Source organism: Rhododendron vialii, chromosome 7a (assembly GCF_030253575.1).
Source record: "Rhododendron vialii isolate Sample 1 chromosome 7a, ASM3025357v1".
Classification (NCBI taxonomy): Eukaryota; Viridiplantae; Streptophyta; class Magnoliopsida; order Ericales; family Ericaceae; genus Rhododendron; species Rhododendron vialii.
In genome coordinates, this window is record NC_080563.1 from 38,209,013 (window position 1) to 38,225,041 (window position 16,029).

The window sequence follows — 16,029 nt, forward strand, 5'->3', positions numbered from 1 at the left end:
CACAATTACACAAATATAGTGGAGTTTAGAGGGAAAAAAAAAAAACCAAAGTATAGCAAAAGAAAACCCAAGGATCAAAACAGAGTTAGGAACTCAATTTCTATGACTAACCAAAGTAGAATTATCCACAAGCTAGATCCATCATAGAATTGGGTTGAAAATTGGAGGTCCAAAGCGGTCGCTTGGTGAGCCTAGCCTATGCCCAGGGCCGGCCCAGCATAGAATTGTCACTTGTTTACTAGAACTGAACGTATATTGGCAAAAACATTACAATCCAAAAACCCTATGTGTAGATCAAGAGAAAAAGTTTTTTACGGGGTGTTCCGTAAAAAGGCGCTCAATCACTCGCGTCCAAAGTGTTTTTGGATGGTTTGGACTAAAAATTAATTTTGACCGGTATTTTTTACCGATCAAAATTGAAAAGCAATCTCAACCATTGATTGCACAAATGGAAGGCCAAGATTACGCGAAGCTATGAATAAGTTATTCTCTCCTAGATCAAATACTTAGTTCATATTCTTTTCGTAAATCCCCTGGCACTGAATTTGTATCCCCTTAGAGCATCTCCAGCCTTCACCCATATTTTTCCTCAAATTTGAGTCAAATTTTGGGTAAAAACTCATTTTGGGTAGACACATCTCCAACCATCAAACCCAAATTTTACACATCTCCCTCTTTCTCTCTCTCTAACTAGCCGTTGGAGAAATGGGTCAAGACAAAAGTTGTCTCAGATTTGGGCAAAAAAATGGGTAAAATCCAAAATGGGGAAGCGTTTGGTCAAAGATTGGAGAGAGATTTTTGTGGTTTTTGCTCCATTTTTAAATTTGAGTATTAAAATGGGTCAAGACTGGAGATGCTCTTAGTCCCACTTACATATATTTCTTTTTCTATGTGCAAATTTGTTCGACAACAATGACAGTGAAGATATTTAAATAATTAGAGTCCATCTGCTGTACACAAAAGTGGTATTGGTGTATGGTGCCCAAAAACTAGCCCCAGCCATTGGATGGGAATATTGATCTTGACCCGTTGTATTTAGAAATAAAATTCAATATTGTGACTGGCTTTAGCCGGTTCCTTCTAGGGGTGTTCGCAGTCCGGATCGGATTTCTAGAAATTCGAGAACCGAACTTCTAGTTACGATTTTTACAAAATAAAATTCGTGTCCGGACCAAAAGTTTTACGGTCCGATTCCAATCCAATCCGTGACTCGTGGATCGGTTACAATTTTATCCACGGATTTTGTTTAACTTTTCGTACTCAACAAGGACACGATCCAACACTTCCCTTATCATTTTTGTTAACCCTTTCTCTAACTCAGAATCAAAAAGTTCACTAAAATAAAATTTCACATATTTTAACTTAAAACGGGGATCCAACACGATAGCAATGAACATCATCATGTTCATCTTTTCCACTTTACTCCAAACGAGGAGAAAAGAAATAAACTACTTTACTAAAGTCTTGCTAGCGTTACTTGTACAAAAATTACTCTTTACATCCTATGTTTTATGTAGACCTCCACTATATCCCATTATTGAGGTAAAATAATATAATTGTTAAATTATTTATACACAACATATTTATTATTTATATAAAATAAATATCTCGCAGTCCTGTTCGGTTAATTCACGGTTTCGTAACGAAAATTCGTGAATCGAACCGCCAGTCACGATTTTTTAATTTTTCAATCCGTGACCGGATCATTAATCCACAGCCAAAATCCAAAAGGTACGGATCAGTTTGGTCCGAACGGGTTTCACAATTCAATGGATTTTTGGCACAGCCCTAGTTCCTTCTATTCCCAAGAACTCTTCAGTCAATGCTCCCCCAAAAGCAACACGCTATGTGTTCCTCCAAAAGCAGCAGACCTCCTCTATTCTCTTCCTTCGCCCCCCCCCCCCCCCCCCCCCCATCTCTGCCCCTATTTTTTCCTCGCCTCCACTGGCGTGCAGATCTAGTTGCCAGCACAATCCATCTCCGGTGGCTTTTTCTTGTTTCTCCAAATGATACAAACCAAATCAAGGGAAATATTCATAAGAGAGATAAATTCCAAAATAGGATACAAAGAGCAAAAGTTCTCTATATTCTTTTATCAATACATCAAAAAAGGCTAACTAATGAGGGCATGTTTATAGACTCAAAACCCTACGCACGCTAAAGACACTAAAATGACAACAATACCCTTAAATCCTACAGCATCAGTCATGCATCAGTCAAGCTGCATAATGTTGAGTGACAGGTTTTAACATAGAATTAGTACTGCCTCATACAAAGATGATAGAAGAATATCCTTCTACGACAAAAAAAAGAGTACCGTTAATGCTGGACATACAAGTATATTGGAAATTAAGCTCTTCAGTAAATTTAAGTAGGCAATGGTATCCTTTAACTTAAAGCAACAAGTCACTCAGTATCACAGAGCACAACTGATTCCAAAGCGCCATGGAAGTTTGTAAACAAAACAACTTTCAGAACCGGGAGCCCTAGCAAACAAACGGGCTAGAAACAGAATATTCAATCTGGGGACGTGATTTCACAATAGTATCACCATCCACTTTGTTACACGTTCTTTGAAGTCTTATCTATTTCTAGGCGATACTTTATTATAAGGATATAAAGAGTAGGCAAATTTTCTATATGTCTATAAGTTTGTTTACCTTCCAAAAGCCCCATAGTCACTAAGATCATCAGTACAAATACTCTTTAATAGTCACTAAGATCATCAGTACAAATACTCTTTAATCCGACCTCTAAACCTGCACTTACACTTCTCTTGTACAAGCCCTTACTCCTATCAAGGAAACCTTGTTGCATCATATTTGAATACCTTGCTTGGGTATCGACAAGGGGGTGTCTTTGGATGAGTTGCTGACGGTCATAGGCTTCCTTGAGAACAACCGTCTGGGTGTTGCTCTTCTTAGAAATATAGAAGATGCCAAAGTGGTGCTCAAAGACCTTTGTAAATTTTTTGGGGCAAATCTAGTGGTTTACAGAGGTTGCTCACATTCTTCCCCTCAGTTTTCTTTTGTATAGTAAGGTCTTTTTGGATGTATCTGTACACGGATCCAAATGGCAGGCATCCAAGTAAGGAGAAGTATAAGGGAGCCTCTGCCACTCTTCTAACCATGGCATGCATTTTCTCTTCAACCCGAAACCCCTTGTGAATCATACTGGAAAGGCTAAGCAGCCATGTTTAATAATTTCCTTTTCCTGCAAACCAAGATTTTTTTGCAACTCTAAGACAGCAAGACGATCATCCCAGAATAAAAGTCTTAAGCCAACACGATTATCAGGAAGGCGAAACAACGAAAATAATTCTTGGGTTGTGTGGAACCATGGACTGCTCGTAGCCATATGGCAACCCCATGTCCCATTTTAGCAGGTCAATTGTTTGCAAAGGAAGAGTTTCCTTGGTGAGCATGAGAAGCTTACAAAGTCTATCAACAAGGTCCTTCTGATGATGTTGAAGGACGTTGAGTTCTTCTCAGTGGAGATTGAGGGCTTCAGGAGTCTAGCAAAAGCAAGGGACAAGAGTGCCACCACTGTCAGGGACATGAAATTCATAAAAAATAGTGGGATACCTCCTGACGAATGTGGAAATCTTGAGATCATGTGGAAGACCGAGTTGTCCTGGACAGCGGGAAAGGGGGTATACAGGTACCAAACATTGAGGAGTAGAGGATATGATAGAAACGAGGGTGCAGACTGCCCTGAGATCCCTCTCACCAACAATGACAGCATCCAGTACCTTATCTTTCACCCATTTGAACTTTACATCGGCAAGATTCAGTTTTTGCTGATAGTTGAATCCTCTCGAATATCCATAGAGAAAACCATATGCTTCTGCACTACCCGATAACCACCGAAACATCTACCTAGTGATGATGTTGGCTAGTTAACTATATATTTATTCACTCCAGTTACATCACAAGACATAAGTTGAATGTGAACTACCAATCTCCATTTGCTAATACAGATATCCAAGAAGATTATACAGTATTAGAAATGACTAATAGTACTGTCCAGTAGTATTAAGCAGAACCCCAACCAGAACTCCTGCAAAAGCCAAGGGTTTTAGTTGTGTAAGTTCATATGTCATGCAAAGCAAATAAACATTTGAGAATAAGAGAACTCAAATCCTAAGAGTAACAACTAAAGACACAAACAAACACTTTATTTACCCATTTTGGTAATGAGGAACCATTCCAAGGCAGGGCCACTTTGGACCAACCCATGTAGGGCAAACCTCCACATATCTTTAAATCCACCCACAAGCCAAAGATGTTGCCATGGGGGGAATTGGACAGACACAAACCCTCCAATTTACAGTTCGTCCAAAATAAACCTTAAGCGGTGGATTGTAACTGTACTGGTTGTTTAAATGAAACCGCTATTTCCCCTCATTGCTACCAAAACTGCAGAGCTGTGGTTCAAAACATTAACAGACCAAAAATGCTTGGGACAAAGACATCGGGATGCAGGTTCGGACGAAGTCCCCAGGGGCATCGGACAGACAGTGTCCGGATGTCTATGTACCTAGCAGATATATAAGGGACAATTGTTAGGTACACAACTCTCGACCACTTCTCCGGACACAACTACGTCTGGAGCCGTTCGATGCACATGTTGTTCACATCCATCGAACGGCTCCGGACGCAGTTGTGTATGGAGTGTATGTAGACTTAGGGTAGGGACAATAGTGGAAAACAAATTCGAAGGTCTGGAAATATAATACACAAACACAATATTTTTTCATCATTCACACTTTTTGTCGAACACTTAGCGGGCGACAGAGGAAGAATGGCAGTTCACTGAATCAACTCATGCCACGAGTAGATCAAATGCCCCATTTTGTCCCCTTACTGAACAAAAGATTACACACCCAAATTGTAGTGAAGCATGATTTTTGTAGCAGAATTGGACACGTAGAGGTAGTGAAGTCTAAACAAATTAGTGGAGTAGCAAATAAAGAGAGAATTTCAACGGATCGTTCAAGACCCAGACCACAGAGACGACGGAAATTATGAGGTGGGGCGGGGAACACAGGCATACCGTGGTAGCCGGAGTCCTTGTTGCCGGAAAATGCAGAGGGTCGACGGGATACGACTTCGTTGTTTTCTATGGCATTCGACAATCTGGGTGTTTTGGCAAACGCTTGAGCGAGAACCAAAAAGAGTAACGCGGGCATAGGAACCGCGAGTTCCATACTGAATACACTTCGCATGTTCAACATGAGAAGTCCTACAAGAAGGCTTCCCCACTGTTTCTGGAGATTTTCAAACTTATTTTAGAATTACTTTGATGATTCGATTCGTCCACATTATAGAACCTGTTAGTAAAAATGATGTTTTAAAATATCAAGTCAATCGGGTGCATAAAGATACTTAATCCGAGAAGATATATTTCGGAAAAGAGTGGAAAAAAGTTACCTTGGCACACTTGATTATAACTGTCGCAAATTTGCGTCTGAACATGCGAGGTTTGTTGCGAGGACATCGTGCTCGGGAATAACGCTTTTAACAAGAATGAGATATACATCCAAAATTGAGTTTATTAAAGTAATTACCAAAAATCGCGTCTTCAACATGATGCGAAGTGCTTCTCCTCTGTTTTTCGGAATTTTCGACCTTAGATTGGAATCAATATGGTGATCCAATTTGTCCCGATTATAAAATTTTGATGATCCGATTTGTCTAAATTATAAAATTAACAATAAGAGTAATTCCGTAAAATATCAAATCAAGTTGATCAGATGATGCCTATTGGTATTTGACGAAGAATATATGAAAAAAGTGAGCTGTTCACACTTGATTACAACTCCAAAGACTTTTTTTTCTCTTTCTGGTCTTAGTCCGTTATAACCGTTGCAAAACCAAGTCGAACTTCACTGTTGCCGATCCGAGTTCCGATCACTGAGTCAGCCAGTAGAGTTGCTCATGACTCAGTGATCGGAGCTGGGGAACTCATCCATGCTGCCAAACCCATTGCCTCTCACCCTTTTCTCTCTCTCTCTCTCTCCAACAACCGGTACAATATGGTGTTTGCTATTTGTGGCTCAGAAGTCTCAGAACCACATCCGAATGCGAGGAACAATCTCAGGCACAATGGGTGGTTGTTGCATCTAATTCAATTTCTGTTAACCCACATCCTAATGGCAATCTTGATTCTTGGTAAGAACAATTGATCGTCCGGATGATCGTCTCAGGCCTACATTCGGCCAGTCAACTGGGCTACAACCGGCGTTTTGGCCTGAGTACCTCAGAGACCGGAGGGATTTGTTCGCTGGAGGTGGAAAACTTGTATATGGAGTTGGTTATAAGTACAAAAGGAAACAGAGCCCATATTGTCATGGAAGCAAAAAGAACAAGAGAAGAACAAAAGATTTAAAAAAAACCCAAAGAGCACGGTGAACCCGAGTACAATGAGCTCAACAAATCCCAAAAAGTCATGTTCAAATCCAAAGTAACGATTGACAAACTCTTTCACAGTTTCCTTCGTGTCAAGCTTGTCGTTTATGTCTCCGAACTGTGAAGCAACTAACCCATACATAGTCCAAGAGAACGGGCAAATGTAACTATACCACCTCCACCACACTGGAATCCTCTGTTATAAAAGGGATGATGAAAATTCTCAGCGCTGAGTTATGAGCTCATTCTATAAGAAACTGTATGAGAAAAGCCGGGACTTACCTTCTTTGGAATGATAAATTCTGAGAAAAGAATCCATATTAGGTAGAAGAAAGATGAAACTATGGTAGCAATGTTGTGGTTGGGAGTAACAGCCACTGCCATCATTCCATAGAAGGTGAAATATAACAAGGTGAAGTACATGAAGAATAGGTACCAAAAGAACTTGTCCGTTGTCCACTCGAATCCAATCATCGCATAAACTATCACTGTATATATGATCGTTTGAACCAAAACGTATGGAATCTCAATCGCAATCTGCACGAAAATGGGGGACGAGGTGAGTCAAAATTGAATGGGACTTGCCAAAACTTTTAGAAGTTTTTTTTGGGAAAGGTAATCTTATTAAGACCAGCAGACCAAGATACAAGGACCAAGGGGGTGATGACCTTGAGAGTCCAGCAAAGAAGACAAAAAGGACAACACTCGAAAAACGGAAAAACAGGCCCTACCTATTTCTAGAAGTTCTTGTCTACACTAAACCCAAGTTTATTGTATTGGCTTTTCAAGAGAGAAGATGAGTTGCTTAATGTTTCTGCAAGTTCAATGTGGTGAATGCATCTCATTATTGGCTCATCTATTACTGCATAAGACTATCATTTCACGATATTTCCCACTCTCCATTGATCCCTGAATCCTAAATTCATATTGTAGAAAGGCCGCATAGATAAAATAGATGTAGTTTGTCCACTTGACATTCACGTAATGTCATAAACGTACAATGCAAGTAAAATTACCTGTCCAAATGCGTATGGCAAAGCTGAATACATGCCAGCTGCTCTTTCGCGGTAAAAGACTGTTCTCTCAATCGCAACCACTGGCTGCACTGATGAGATATTATGTCCACCGATAAAGATTATAGCAACAAACATAGACCCCATTGCATTGAAGAGGTCTTGTTTCTTTTTGCTACAAATCACATAAAAAGTTAAGGATGAGGCTTTAAGTTAGAGACTAACATTTGAGAAAGAGGAGAGGGGAGAAACCTGTTTTGCCTTTTATAGATATACATACATTTTAGAACCAAGGCGCCAGAATATTGTTCCAAACATTAGAGCTGTGAATGTGGTAAACATTAACCGCACTGCACTGTATGAAGAGTTTCGCCAATATGACCAATATTGCTTCCACAGACAAGCCATGCATTGCGTGAAGAAAGATTGCGAGTATTTAGAGGGAAAGTCTAGGTCATTTGATCCTGGAGCTGGTATGCTCAGTTCTTTGATCAAATCTTTGTTTCTCCTGATGCATTCAAGACTATTAGTAGCTATAACATAATATTCCTCCAATTACACTTGATGCCATCCTCTCAAAAAAAAAGAGAAAAAGACCTATATGTTTTAAACTAGAATTTCTTGAGACTGCGACATGAACCGACCTGTATGGTTCTGAGTTCTTGAACACATTGGCAAAGTCGATCCCAAGAGCTGTTTCTGATTCAGGTGCAGTTACCTCTAACATCCAGGTTGCAGGATTATAACCATCTTTGATTTTACTAACTCCATCGATTCCCTAGACCAAAGATAAGTTTCATATGTTCACTTCTTAGATAAAACATCGAAATTACTGATCTTATGAGTTCATCAGCTTTACCTCAAAGTATGTGATGAGATGGGCAGAATGATGGCCTAACGGCCCAACATATATTTCTTCTCCTCCTCTTTTCAAAAGAAGCAGCTGTTGTTTTATAGTTGTTTCATCAGCTTTCTCAAAACAACTAGAAAATAAATATACTATTGGATCTGAAATTTTGTGCAAGATTTCCTACCTCGTCAAAAGCGTCAAATATGTCGATGCTTGGCTGATGGATGGTGCACACCACAGTTCGTCCTGTGTCTACTGTGTTCCTCACTGTTCTCATCACTATTGCTGCCGCCCTAGCATCAAGTCCTGAGGTTGGTTCATCCATGAATAGTATTGATGGATTGGCTACAAGCTCAACTGCAACTGTAAGCCTCTTGCGTTGTTCAGTTGAAAGGCCATTCACCCCAGGCAATCCAACAAGTGCTCCCTTTAGTCGGGTTAACTCCACAAGCTCCATGACCTCATCAACAAACATCTGCAATTTGTTGTTTAGATTTAAACAGGATTCATATGGATACTACCAGGGATAGAGTCCAAATTGAAGTAAGTCTTCATGACCCCTCTAGCGGGCATATAGTACATCGACTCCCCCCAAGACTCAAAGGATTAGGAGGTTTTTCAACTAAAGATTCAAAGTTTCAATGGACTTTTTTTCTAATTCAAATTAAGGAATGAAGAATATGAGAATAAGAGCTTTACTTGTAAAATTTGTGAAAATTGTCGCCTAATCCGTAGGAAAATTAAAGATGAATAAGCCTAATATGGAAAATTACAGAAATAGGGATTGCGATTGCAAGATTAAGAGTCACCATTTTGGTTTCAGAATCAACTTCAGGGGGCAACCGAAGCCATGCAGAATACTCTAATGACTCGTATACTGTAACATGAGGAGAGTGAATATCAGTTTGCTCGCAGTATCCTGCCATGCGAGCAAATGTTTCTTGCTTCTTTAGGTATCCAGATATTGTGATTCTTCCATCAATATATCCGCCTGTTTTTCTACCAGCCAACACATCCATCAAGGTGGTCTTACCAGCCCCACTGACACCCATGAGAGCTGTAAGGACTCCTGGTCTAAAAGCACCACTTATTCCTTTCAGAAGTTCTAACCGGTCCCCAGGTATGCCTTGATCTTTCATTTCCTGCAAGCAAGTAATACTTTAGTAGTATATAAAGGGTTATGTTTTGTACCCAATCTACACCTCCTAGACGCCCATTGTTGGGCACGAATTAGGGTACTTTTAAGTACTATTTTAGTATAACCAGGCTATTTGCATCTCATATATGTGGAGGTTGTACAATCAACTTAAAGAATTTTGGATGCCCTGTTGGCATAGTTGTTCCAATGGAAAAGATATGAGTGTAGCATGAGTGTAAAAATGCTTTTTTTCTAATCACTTGGGTTTAAACAAAGGATTCATGACCTTCCATTGTGTACAAGTCTTGGAAGATACCTGCGGCATATCTACTGCATATCTGATCTCATCAAAGGTGATGGAATGTGGTTCGAAAGGTAGAACCATTCCTCTCTGTCTGTTCTGGCCAGCTTCAGTAATGCTTCCAGCTCTTGATGACAATGACCTGGACGACAAGCTTTTTTGTACTTCATTTCCCTTTTCTGCACAATATTTGATTCTATATGTCATCTTTCCAAATTTGAATCACAAAATGCAGAATCAAAAGTCAAGTAAGGGAGCTTATTTACCACCAGAAGTATTATTTCCTCTTGATGATAACTCAACTAACTCTCCTGTTTTGATGGCAACTCTCTCAGTCAAGGTTTCTTCGGTTAGAATAGCTTGCAGCTTGCCAAAAGCTGCATCAAATTGACCTATCTATGAGCTAAGTGGCATTGACACAGACACGAGACACAACACTGACACTCTACATTCAAGTTTCTAAAAAATTGAGGCCACGAGACGTTGGGACAGTAGATTTTTGAAAAAAGACCCATTTACTAACCATTAGATTTTTACGACATCAGATTTAACAAAAAAAAAAATTGATAAAAACCACAAAAGGCCTTAATTGTAGTACTATTACCATACCATATATGCCCTCACACACAAATGCCGTTGTCTCTTTACTGTTTACCAACCGTCATCTATCACAAAAAAAGAAGGTTGACCTAAGCTTTGACTAGAGCCAACAATTCTATTCGATAGGCACCACGTTTCTTGCATGTCCATAGAGTGTTCTAGAGTATCCTGGAGCGCCCATGTGAGAAAAGTTTCAAAAAAGTAGGACACTTGTAATTCGAGTTTCAGGCACATGTCAGGGAGTGCCCAGAGTGTTGGTGTACAACTAGGGTCTGACACCTATATGAGACCTCCAAAGAGGTGTTTGTGCTTCATAGTCCGTAAAGATAAAGTGAATGCCAAGAATTTCTACAAGTACTGAAACGTATATTTCTAATGCTCAAAATGAATCTACTTGTTACTTACGGTTGAGATAAGCTAGAGCCAAAGAGAAAAGGAATTGGAATACAACAAAATATACGAGCGTAACTCCTAGTCCGAGCCAATACCAATATTCCTCAGGAAAAAGTCCGCAAGACTTCAAGACTTGTACTCCTAGAGTCTCCATTGAATTAGGAGGGATCTGCAAAACAATTATTTCCTCAAAATTAGATGATAATACTCACATTGCCTTCTTCTATTTTCTTTATCCAAATTCATGAAAATTGATGCTTACTTTTGTCCAACTCTTGCCAAGAAATTCATTCACAGCTAAAGCATTTTGCCCATACATCATCGGTGACAACCAATAACCCCATATCCACCATTTTTTTACATTAACTGAGGGCAAAGAAATTAGTTCTCAATTAAATCCTAGTTGCATAACAAAGAAGAGATTTTTCCCAGTCTTGCACGTTCTAGTTATACCTCGTGACAATGCAAATCCACCCAGTACAAGAACTACAAGTAAAGCAAATGACCCGTATGTGCTTGCCACGATGATGTTCCTTCCTATTCCCCCAATGAATCGAAACAGCGCAGAAGCCATCTGGTTAATGGATACAAGTAGCAAGTATTGTTTGAAAAACCTGCCATTGAGAACAGCCATTAGATTACGAATCTGTTTATTTTCCAAGGAAACAACCCCCAAAGATTAGAGCCTAGTTAGACATTACCTTCCAGCATCTGGATCAAAGCCTATAACATAATAAGTTAGGAAAACCCATGCACCAACTTCTATGAATGTTACTGGGATCTTGAGGAACCATGTCGGTAAAGTGTATGCCCAAGCAGGAAAAAATAGAAAGTCCCTTTGCTTGTAGAAGACAGGAAGTTTCATGACTGTCAGTGAAATTTCTGAGTACCCATTGAACATTATCATCACAAGGGTGAAGAACAAGGCACCCATAAAAATCCCTCCGTCATCTACTGTTTCCTTAGGCATCTCAGTTCGTAAAAATACTGTCATCGTTATCAATGCCATAAGAATAAGCTGAAATGAAAGATATCCATTAATTGCCACATCAAAATGTTTAGACAATTCACAACTTTGTGAAAGATTTTCACACTTTTGACATGCCACTCACTTGAGTCAACTTGAATGTGTAGACAAAAGAGTTCCTCTTCATGATTAAGTATTCTCTGGACATGCAAGCTGTCAATAATTCCTTTTTGTTGACACCGTATGTCTTGGTTGTTAAAGCGGCAGGGTGGCCCTTAGCTCTGTCAAATGGAACAGAAAGCTCATCGCCCAGTTTCCGGCCGACATGGAAGGACTGAAATGCTTCTGCAAACTCCTTGACAGTAACAAAAAGGTAAGGCACTTCTTTGTTTGCCCAGTACTGCTCTTGATCTTTCCTTGATGTCACCTATGGTCCAATAAATAATACGAAGTTATATTATGTTCAAAAATGATTGTGTGGGTGGTGGTGGTGGTTCGGTCAGGTTTGGTATTGTGTAAGGTGGTGGTGGTCTGAGGGTTGGCGTTCATTGTGGTGGTGTAGTAATGGTGGTGGCAAGTTGTGGGACACTAGGTGGCGTCATTGACGAAACGATTACCTGCCTAGTTAGGTCGAGAAACGTCTCCACCTTTAAAATGTAGAAAACATTTCCTTTAAATTCAACCCTTTGATTAACTCTAAACTTCAATCGTACCAAACACTAGAAAATACACAAAAATATACACAAAGTTCAAAGCTATAATTTACTTCTTGTAAGAAGTCAGCAACTCCTTTTCTTTCAGGACACTTGAATCCCATGTGTTCAAAGAACTCTAGCACACATTCACGGGGGCCTTCATACACAACTTGTGCATCGGAGAGCAGAATTATGTCATCAAACAGGTTGTAAGTTTCTGGTGCCGGCTGGAGGAGAGAGATTACAGAAGTTCCTTGAAGGTTGTGGATGGACTGCCTAATTGAGTTTACAATCTGGAAAGTTGAAGAGCTGTCCAACCCAGTTGATATCTCATCCATGAAGTGTGCTCTAGCTGGTCCAACCAACATCTCCCCTGTGTCAGAAACTCGGGAATAGTCAGCATTTCAGAACTCGTTTGGTGAAGCGCATAACACAAAATTCAGGAGCGATTGGTAAGTACCCGAATTTGTTCGAACTAACAAGTTACAAGTTTCTAGCTTGTTTGTTATATTTCAGATAGATAAAGCTTGCAAGTATCTTCTTTTTTGTAATTCTTATTTTCGTCTTCAGTGAACTTTTTTGCGTTGGTCAAAATTTTTTACTGTTTGGGGAAGAAAACGAAAATTGACCCAAAACTTTATAACAGTTCTAAAAGAAAAATTCAAGCGATATATGTGTAAAGTTAGTAGTCCTTTGTTAGACTAGGGTATGCCGTTCTGCGCATGCATTTTACCTATTGTGAGCCGCTTTTTCTCCCCACCAGATATACCTCTCAGCATTTCATCACCCACCAAGGTATCTGCACATACTTCAAGACCCAATATCTATGGAATTTGAAGAATCAAAGGTGGAGGTCAAATCAGGTATCTATGGCTCTTTTTCAAAATTGTTTTCAGCTGAATTTCAATTAAGTTGGTACCTTAAGAGCATAATCTGTTACCACACTGGCCTCCTGCCCTTCTAGTGATGCAGCCTGTACATGATTAAAATGTTTGTAGATGGAATACTGTCACGCATACAAATAACAACAATAATAGACAATGAAAGCAAAGTCAGAAATAAATTCACAAAAATTGGTTTTCTAGTGTGGCAAAGTTGCTGTTACCTTCATGAAAATATCAATATCCGAATCAGGCTTAATGTTTGCTTTCTTTTCTCTCCTTGATAGTTCTGCCAACATTTCTGCAAATTTGCATATTTTAACAACCGCCGGTTTAGAGCTACTATTGTTCCTCACTCATTAGTAAGAGAGCATCCATGAATCTAGTTTACCATAAAAAGGTCCAACCCCTTGACATCTAGCCGAGAATGCTAATGTTTCTCTCACCGTCAGTTCTCCAAGATGAAGATCATACTGACTTACATAAGCGGAAGTCCTCTGCGGTACAAACTCGTCCATTCCATGGCCGTTGTATGTAACTCTTCCCGAAACCTAGAGTCAGGAAGGACTTAAATAAGATGAAATAGTCCATGGAACTTAGTTAGAAAACTGGAATACAATCAAGTTTATTTTACTTTTAGATCTGTATTGAGTTTTCCGGCCAAAGCTCGCAGCAATGTGGTTTTCCCAGAGCTTGGTGGACCTAAAAGCAATGTCATTCTGCAAAAACCAGAACAAGGCAATGATATGTGGGGTACTTTAGGGGACTTTTACTAGAGAATAGTTATTTGTTTTACAGGTAAGTTTAATTTTGAACCGGAGAAACTGTGAATGGTTGTTTCTCACCTGCCAGGCTTGATTATTCCACTGACGTTATGAAGAATTGGCAGTGGCTTCTTTCTACTTGGAAGAATATGGAGGTAATTCAATAACCCCTTCATATACCGATCAAGAGAGAGAGAGAGAGATTGGAGGGTCAGTTCAATTTATACGTGGAAACATGATGGAAAAATTCAAGTTGATATGACCAAATAGGAATTACCTCTACCATATTGAGAGTGAAATTGAACACAGTGGGCTGTGCTCTACTGCCAGCATAAACTTCTGCATTAACATTCAAATGCTCAAACCGGACTTCTATTGTTGGAAGTTCCAATCCAACCCTGTCCCAATGCCGGTATACAAATAAAAATGCTTGAGCAAAGAAAATTTCCAAAAAGTACAGAACGGAAAATTCAAATACTTAGATCGGTTAACAGTACTCTAAAGGAGCGAAAGGGTGCAAAACTAGTGTATCCTTTCGTTTCGTTTCTGTATTTAATTTTTCGGAATAAAACAGGCCGCTTGAGATTCTCCTTCATGGACCAAGGCAACTCTAGTTACCTCTACTTGGGCTTAGCGTGATTCGAAACTGGTAAAAACTGGTTTGGCAAAGTGCTTAATTGTTGGACAATTTTTTTAATATAACACATCGTACTGCTTGGAAAACACCAGAAACCGAATTTTGCATTTTCGGGAACTACTTTTGCACAAAAATGATGAGTGTTTCTGACGTTTTCAATGTTTTTATGTCGGAAACATGCAAAACAAAATAAAATTCAATATAATATAATGTAAAAATGAATAAACGGAAGCAACATACTGAAAAGCAAAAACGAAGAACTAAATGAAAACATTTTCAAACTAAGTTTACCGGTCAATCCGCTCCTTGAGCTTAATCAAGAGCTTCTCATTATCTTCCTCCGCAACCTTCAACAGTCTCTCCAACAGCTTCCTTTTCTCCAAAAACCCAAGACTCTTGATTTCAATTTCTCTTGGCGGACCCTCTTCTTCGGTCAGTATCCCTCTGGCTATTCGTAAATAAGAAGGAAGCTTCTCAATAGCAGCCCATTTCAGCGCTTCTTCATCGTCTTCTTCGCGAAATGACGCAGAAAAAACCTCCCTTCCATTGTCCCTCCATATGTTTGAGCTGCCCAGACGTGCACTGCTCGCCCTACTTATTTCGCCACTATGCATTTGAACTCCTCTGATCAGCAGAAACCCAACACTGAAAAACCCAGAAAAGGACTTCTCAAAGTTTCATGCAGAGGAATTCACATTTTCTTGGATTTTGGAGAGGAGAAGCATTGATGCTCATATTTTCTGCTCTCTGAATTCTCTTTTCTGTTCAAGTATTTAGTACTAATAGACAGAGATGTCAAGAAATGTATTTTGTTTGTGTGATTTTAATCTGAGAGGAATCTTATACCCTGGTATATATATATTTATCTTATGAACCATTCCGGTCAACTGCTCTATATCGTCATCACCATCATTATACAATGTATATTAGTATACATATAGAGATTGACTTATTCACGGGGGCCAAGATTTTACGGAGCCACGCGATCTCGCCCGTCCATTTCAGCTTTGGACGGTCTGGATTCACCTCCGTAAAAACTTATTCACTGAGCTCCATCAATAAGTTCTTCTCATATGTATACATACATGCACATATATGCATTCGCAGCATTGTACAAGTTGATGCACTTTTATGTGTAGCAGAGATTGGAGCTTACCTAATTGATCTTAACTAGCCCACACTGAAATTACACACATAGACAGAGAGTTGCATATGGAGAAATTATGGATGGAGGGGCAAAGAATTCACACACACACACAGAGAGAAAGAGAGAGAGTCTCAATTGAACAGGAAAATGATAGTAACTTCGAACTATCAGCGATTACAGGTTGAGGATGGCGTGGAGGCAAAGCACAGTAGTTTACTGGTTTTGAATATGCA

General features: G+C 39.5%; 1 protein-coding gene and 1 pseudogene across 1 annotated transcript; both read right to left on the minus strand.

Moving 5' to 3' along the window:
• Positions 1-2,602: 2,602 nt before the first annotated feature.
• On the minus strand, positions 2,603-5,150 carry LOC131334416 (protein WHAT'S THIS FACTOR 9, mitochondrial-like; annotated as a pseudogene).
• LOC131332991 (pleiotropic drug resistance protein 1-like) lies at positions 4,013-15,467 on the minus strand. The gene is made up of 27 exons (XM_058367293.1): positions 14,941-15,467; positions 14,290-14,410; positions 14,094-14,182; positions 13,883-13,967; positions 13,640-13,799; positions 13,473-13,549; positions 13,287-13,340; positions 13,101-13,191; positions 12,439-12,740; positions 11,818-12,099; positions 11,407-11,723; positions 11,159-11,319; positions 10,968-11,071; positions 10,718-10,874; positions 9,979-10,089; positions 9,728-9,891; positions 9,083-9,415; positions 8,458-8,748; positions 8,283-8,366; positions 8,068-8,201; positions 7,704-7,931; positions 7,427-7,598; positions 6,693-6,947; positions 6,380-6,606; positions 5,570-5,696; positions 5,056-5,269; positions 4,013-4,059 (listed from the first exon to the last, which is right to left on the minus strand). The coding sequence occupies exons 1-27, from the start codon at positions 15,261-15,263 to the stop codon at positions 4,013-4,015; spliced, it is 4,710 nt and encodes a 1,569-aa protein (XP_058223276.1). The 5' UTR covers positions 15,264-15,467.
• Positions 15,468-16,029: the final 562 nt, after the last annotated feature.

Coding starts and splice junctions, on each gene's coding strand:
- LOC131332991 (XM_058367293.1), bottom strand. CDS start 15,263: ATGCATAGTGGCGAAATAAGTAGGGCGAGCAGTGCACGTCTGGGCAGC. Junction 13,800..13,882: donor AACTCAATACAGATCTAAAA/GTAAAATAAACT, acceptor TCCTGACTCTAG/GTTTCGGGAAGAGTTACATA. Junction 11,072..11,158: donor TGGATTTGCATTGTCACGAG/GTATAACTAGAA, acceptor CTTTGCCCTCAG/TTAATGTAAAAAAATGGTGG.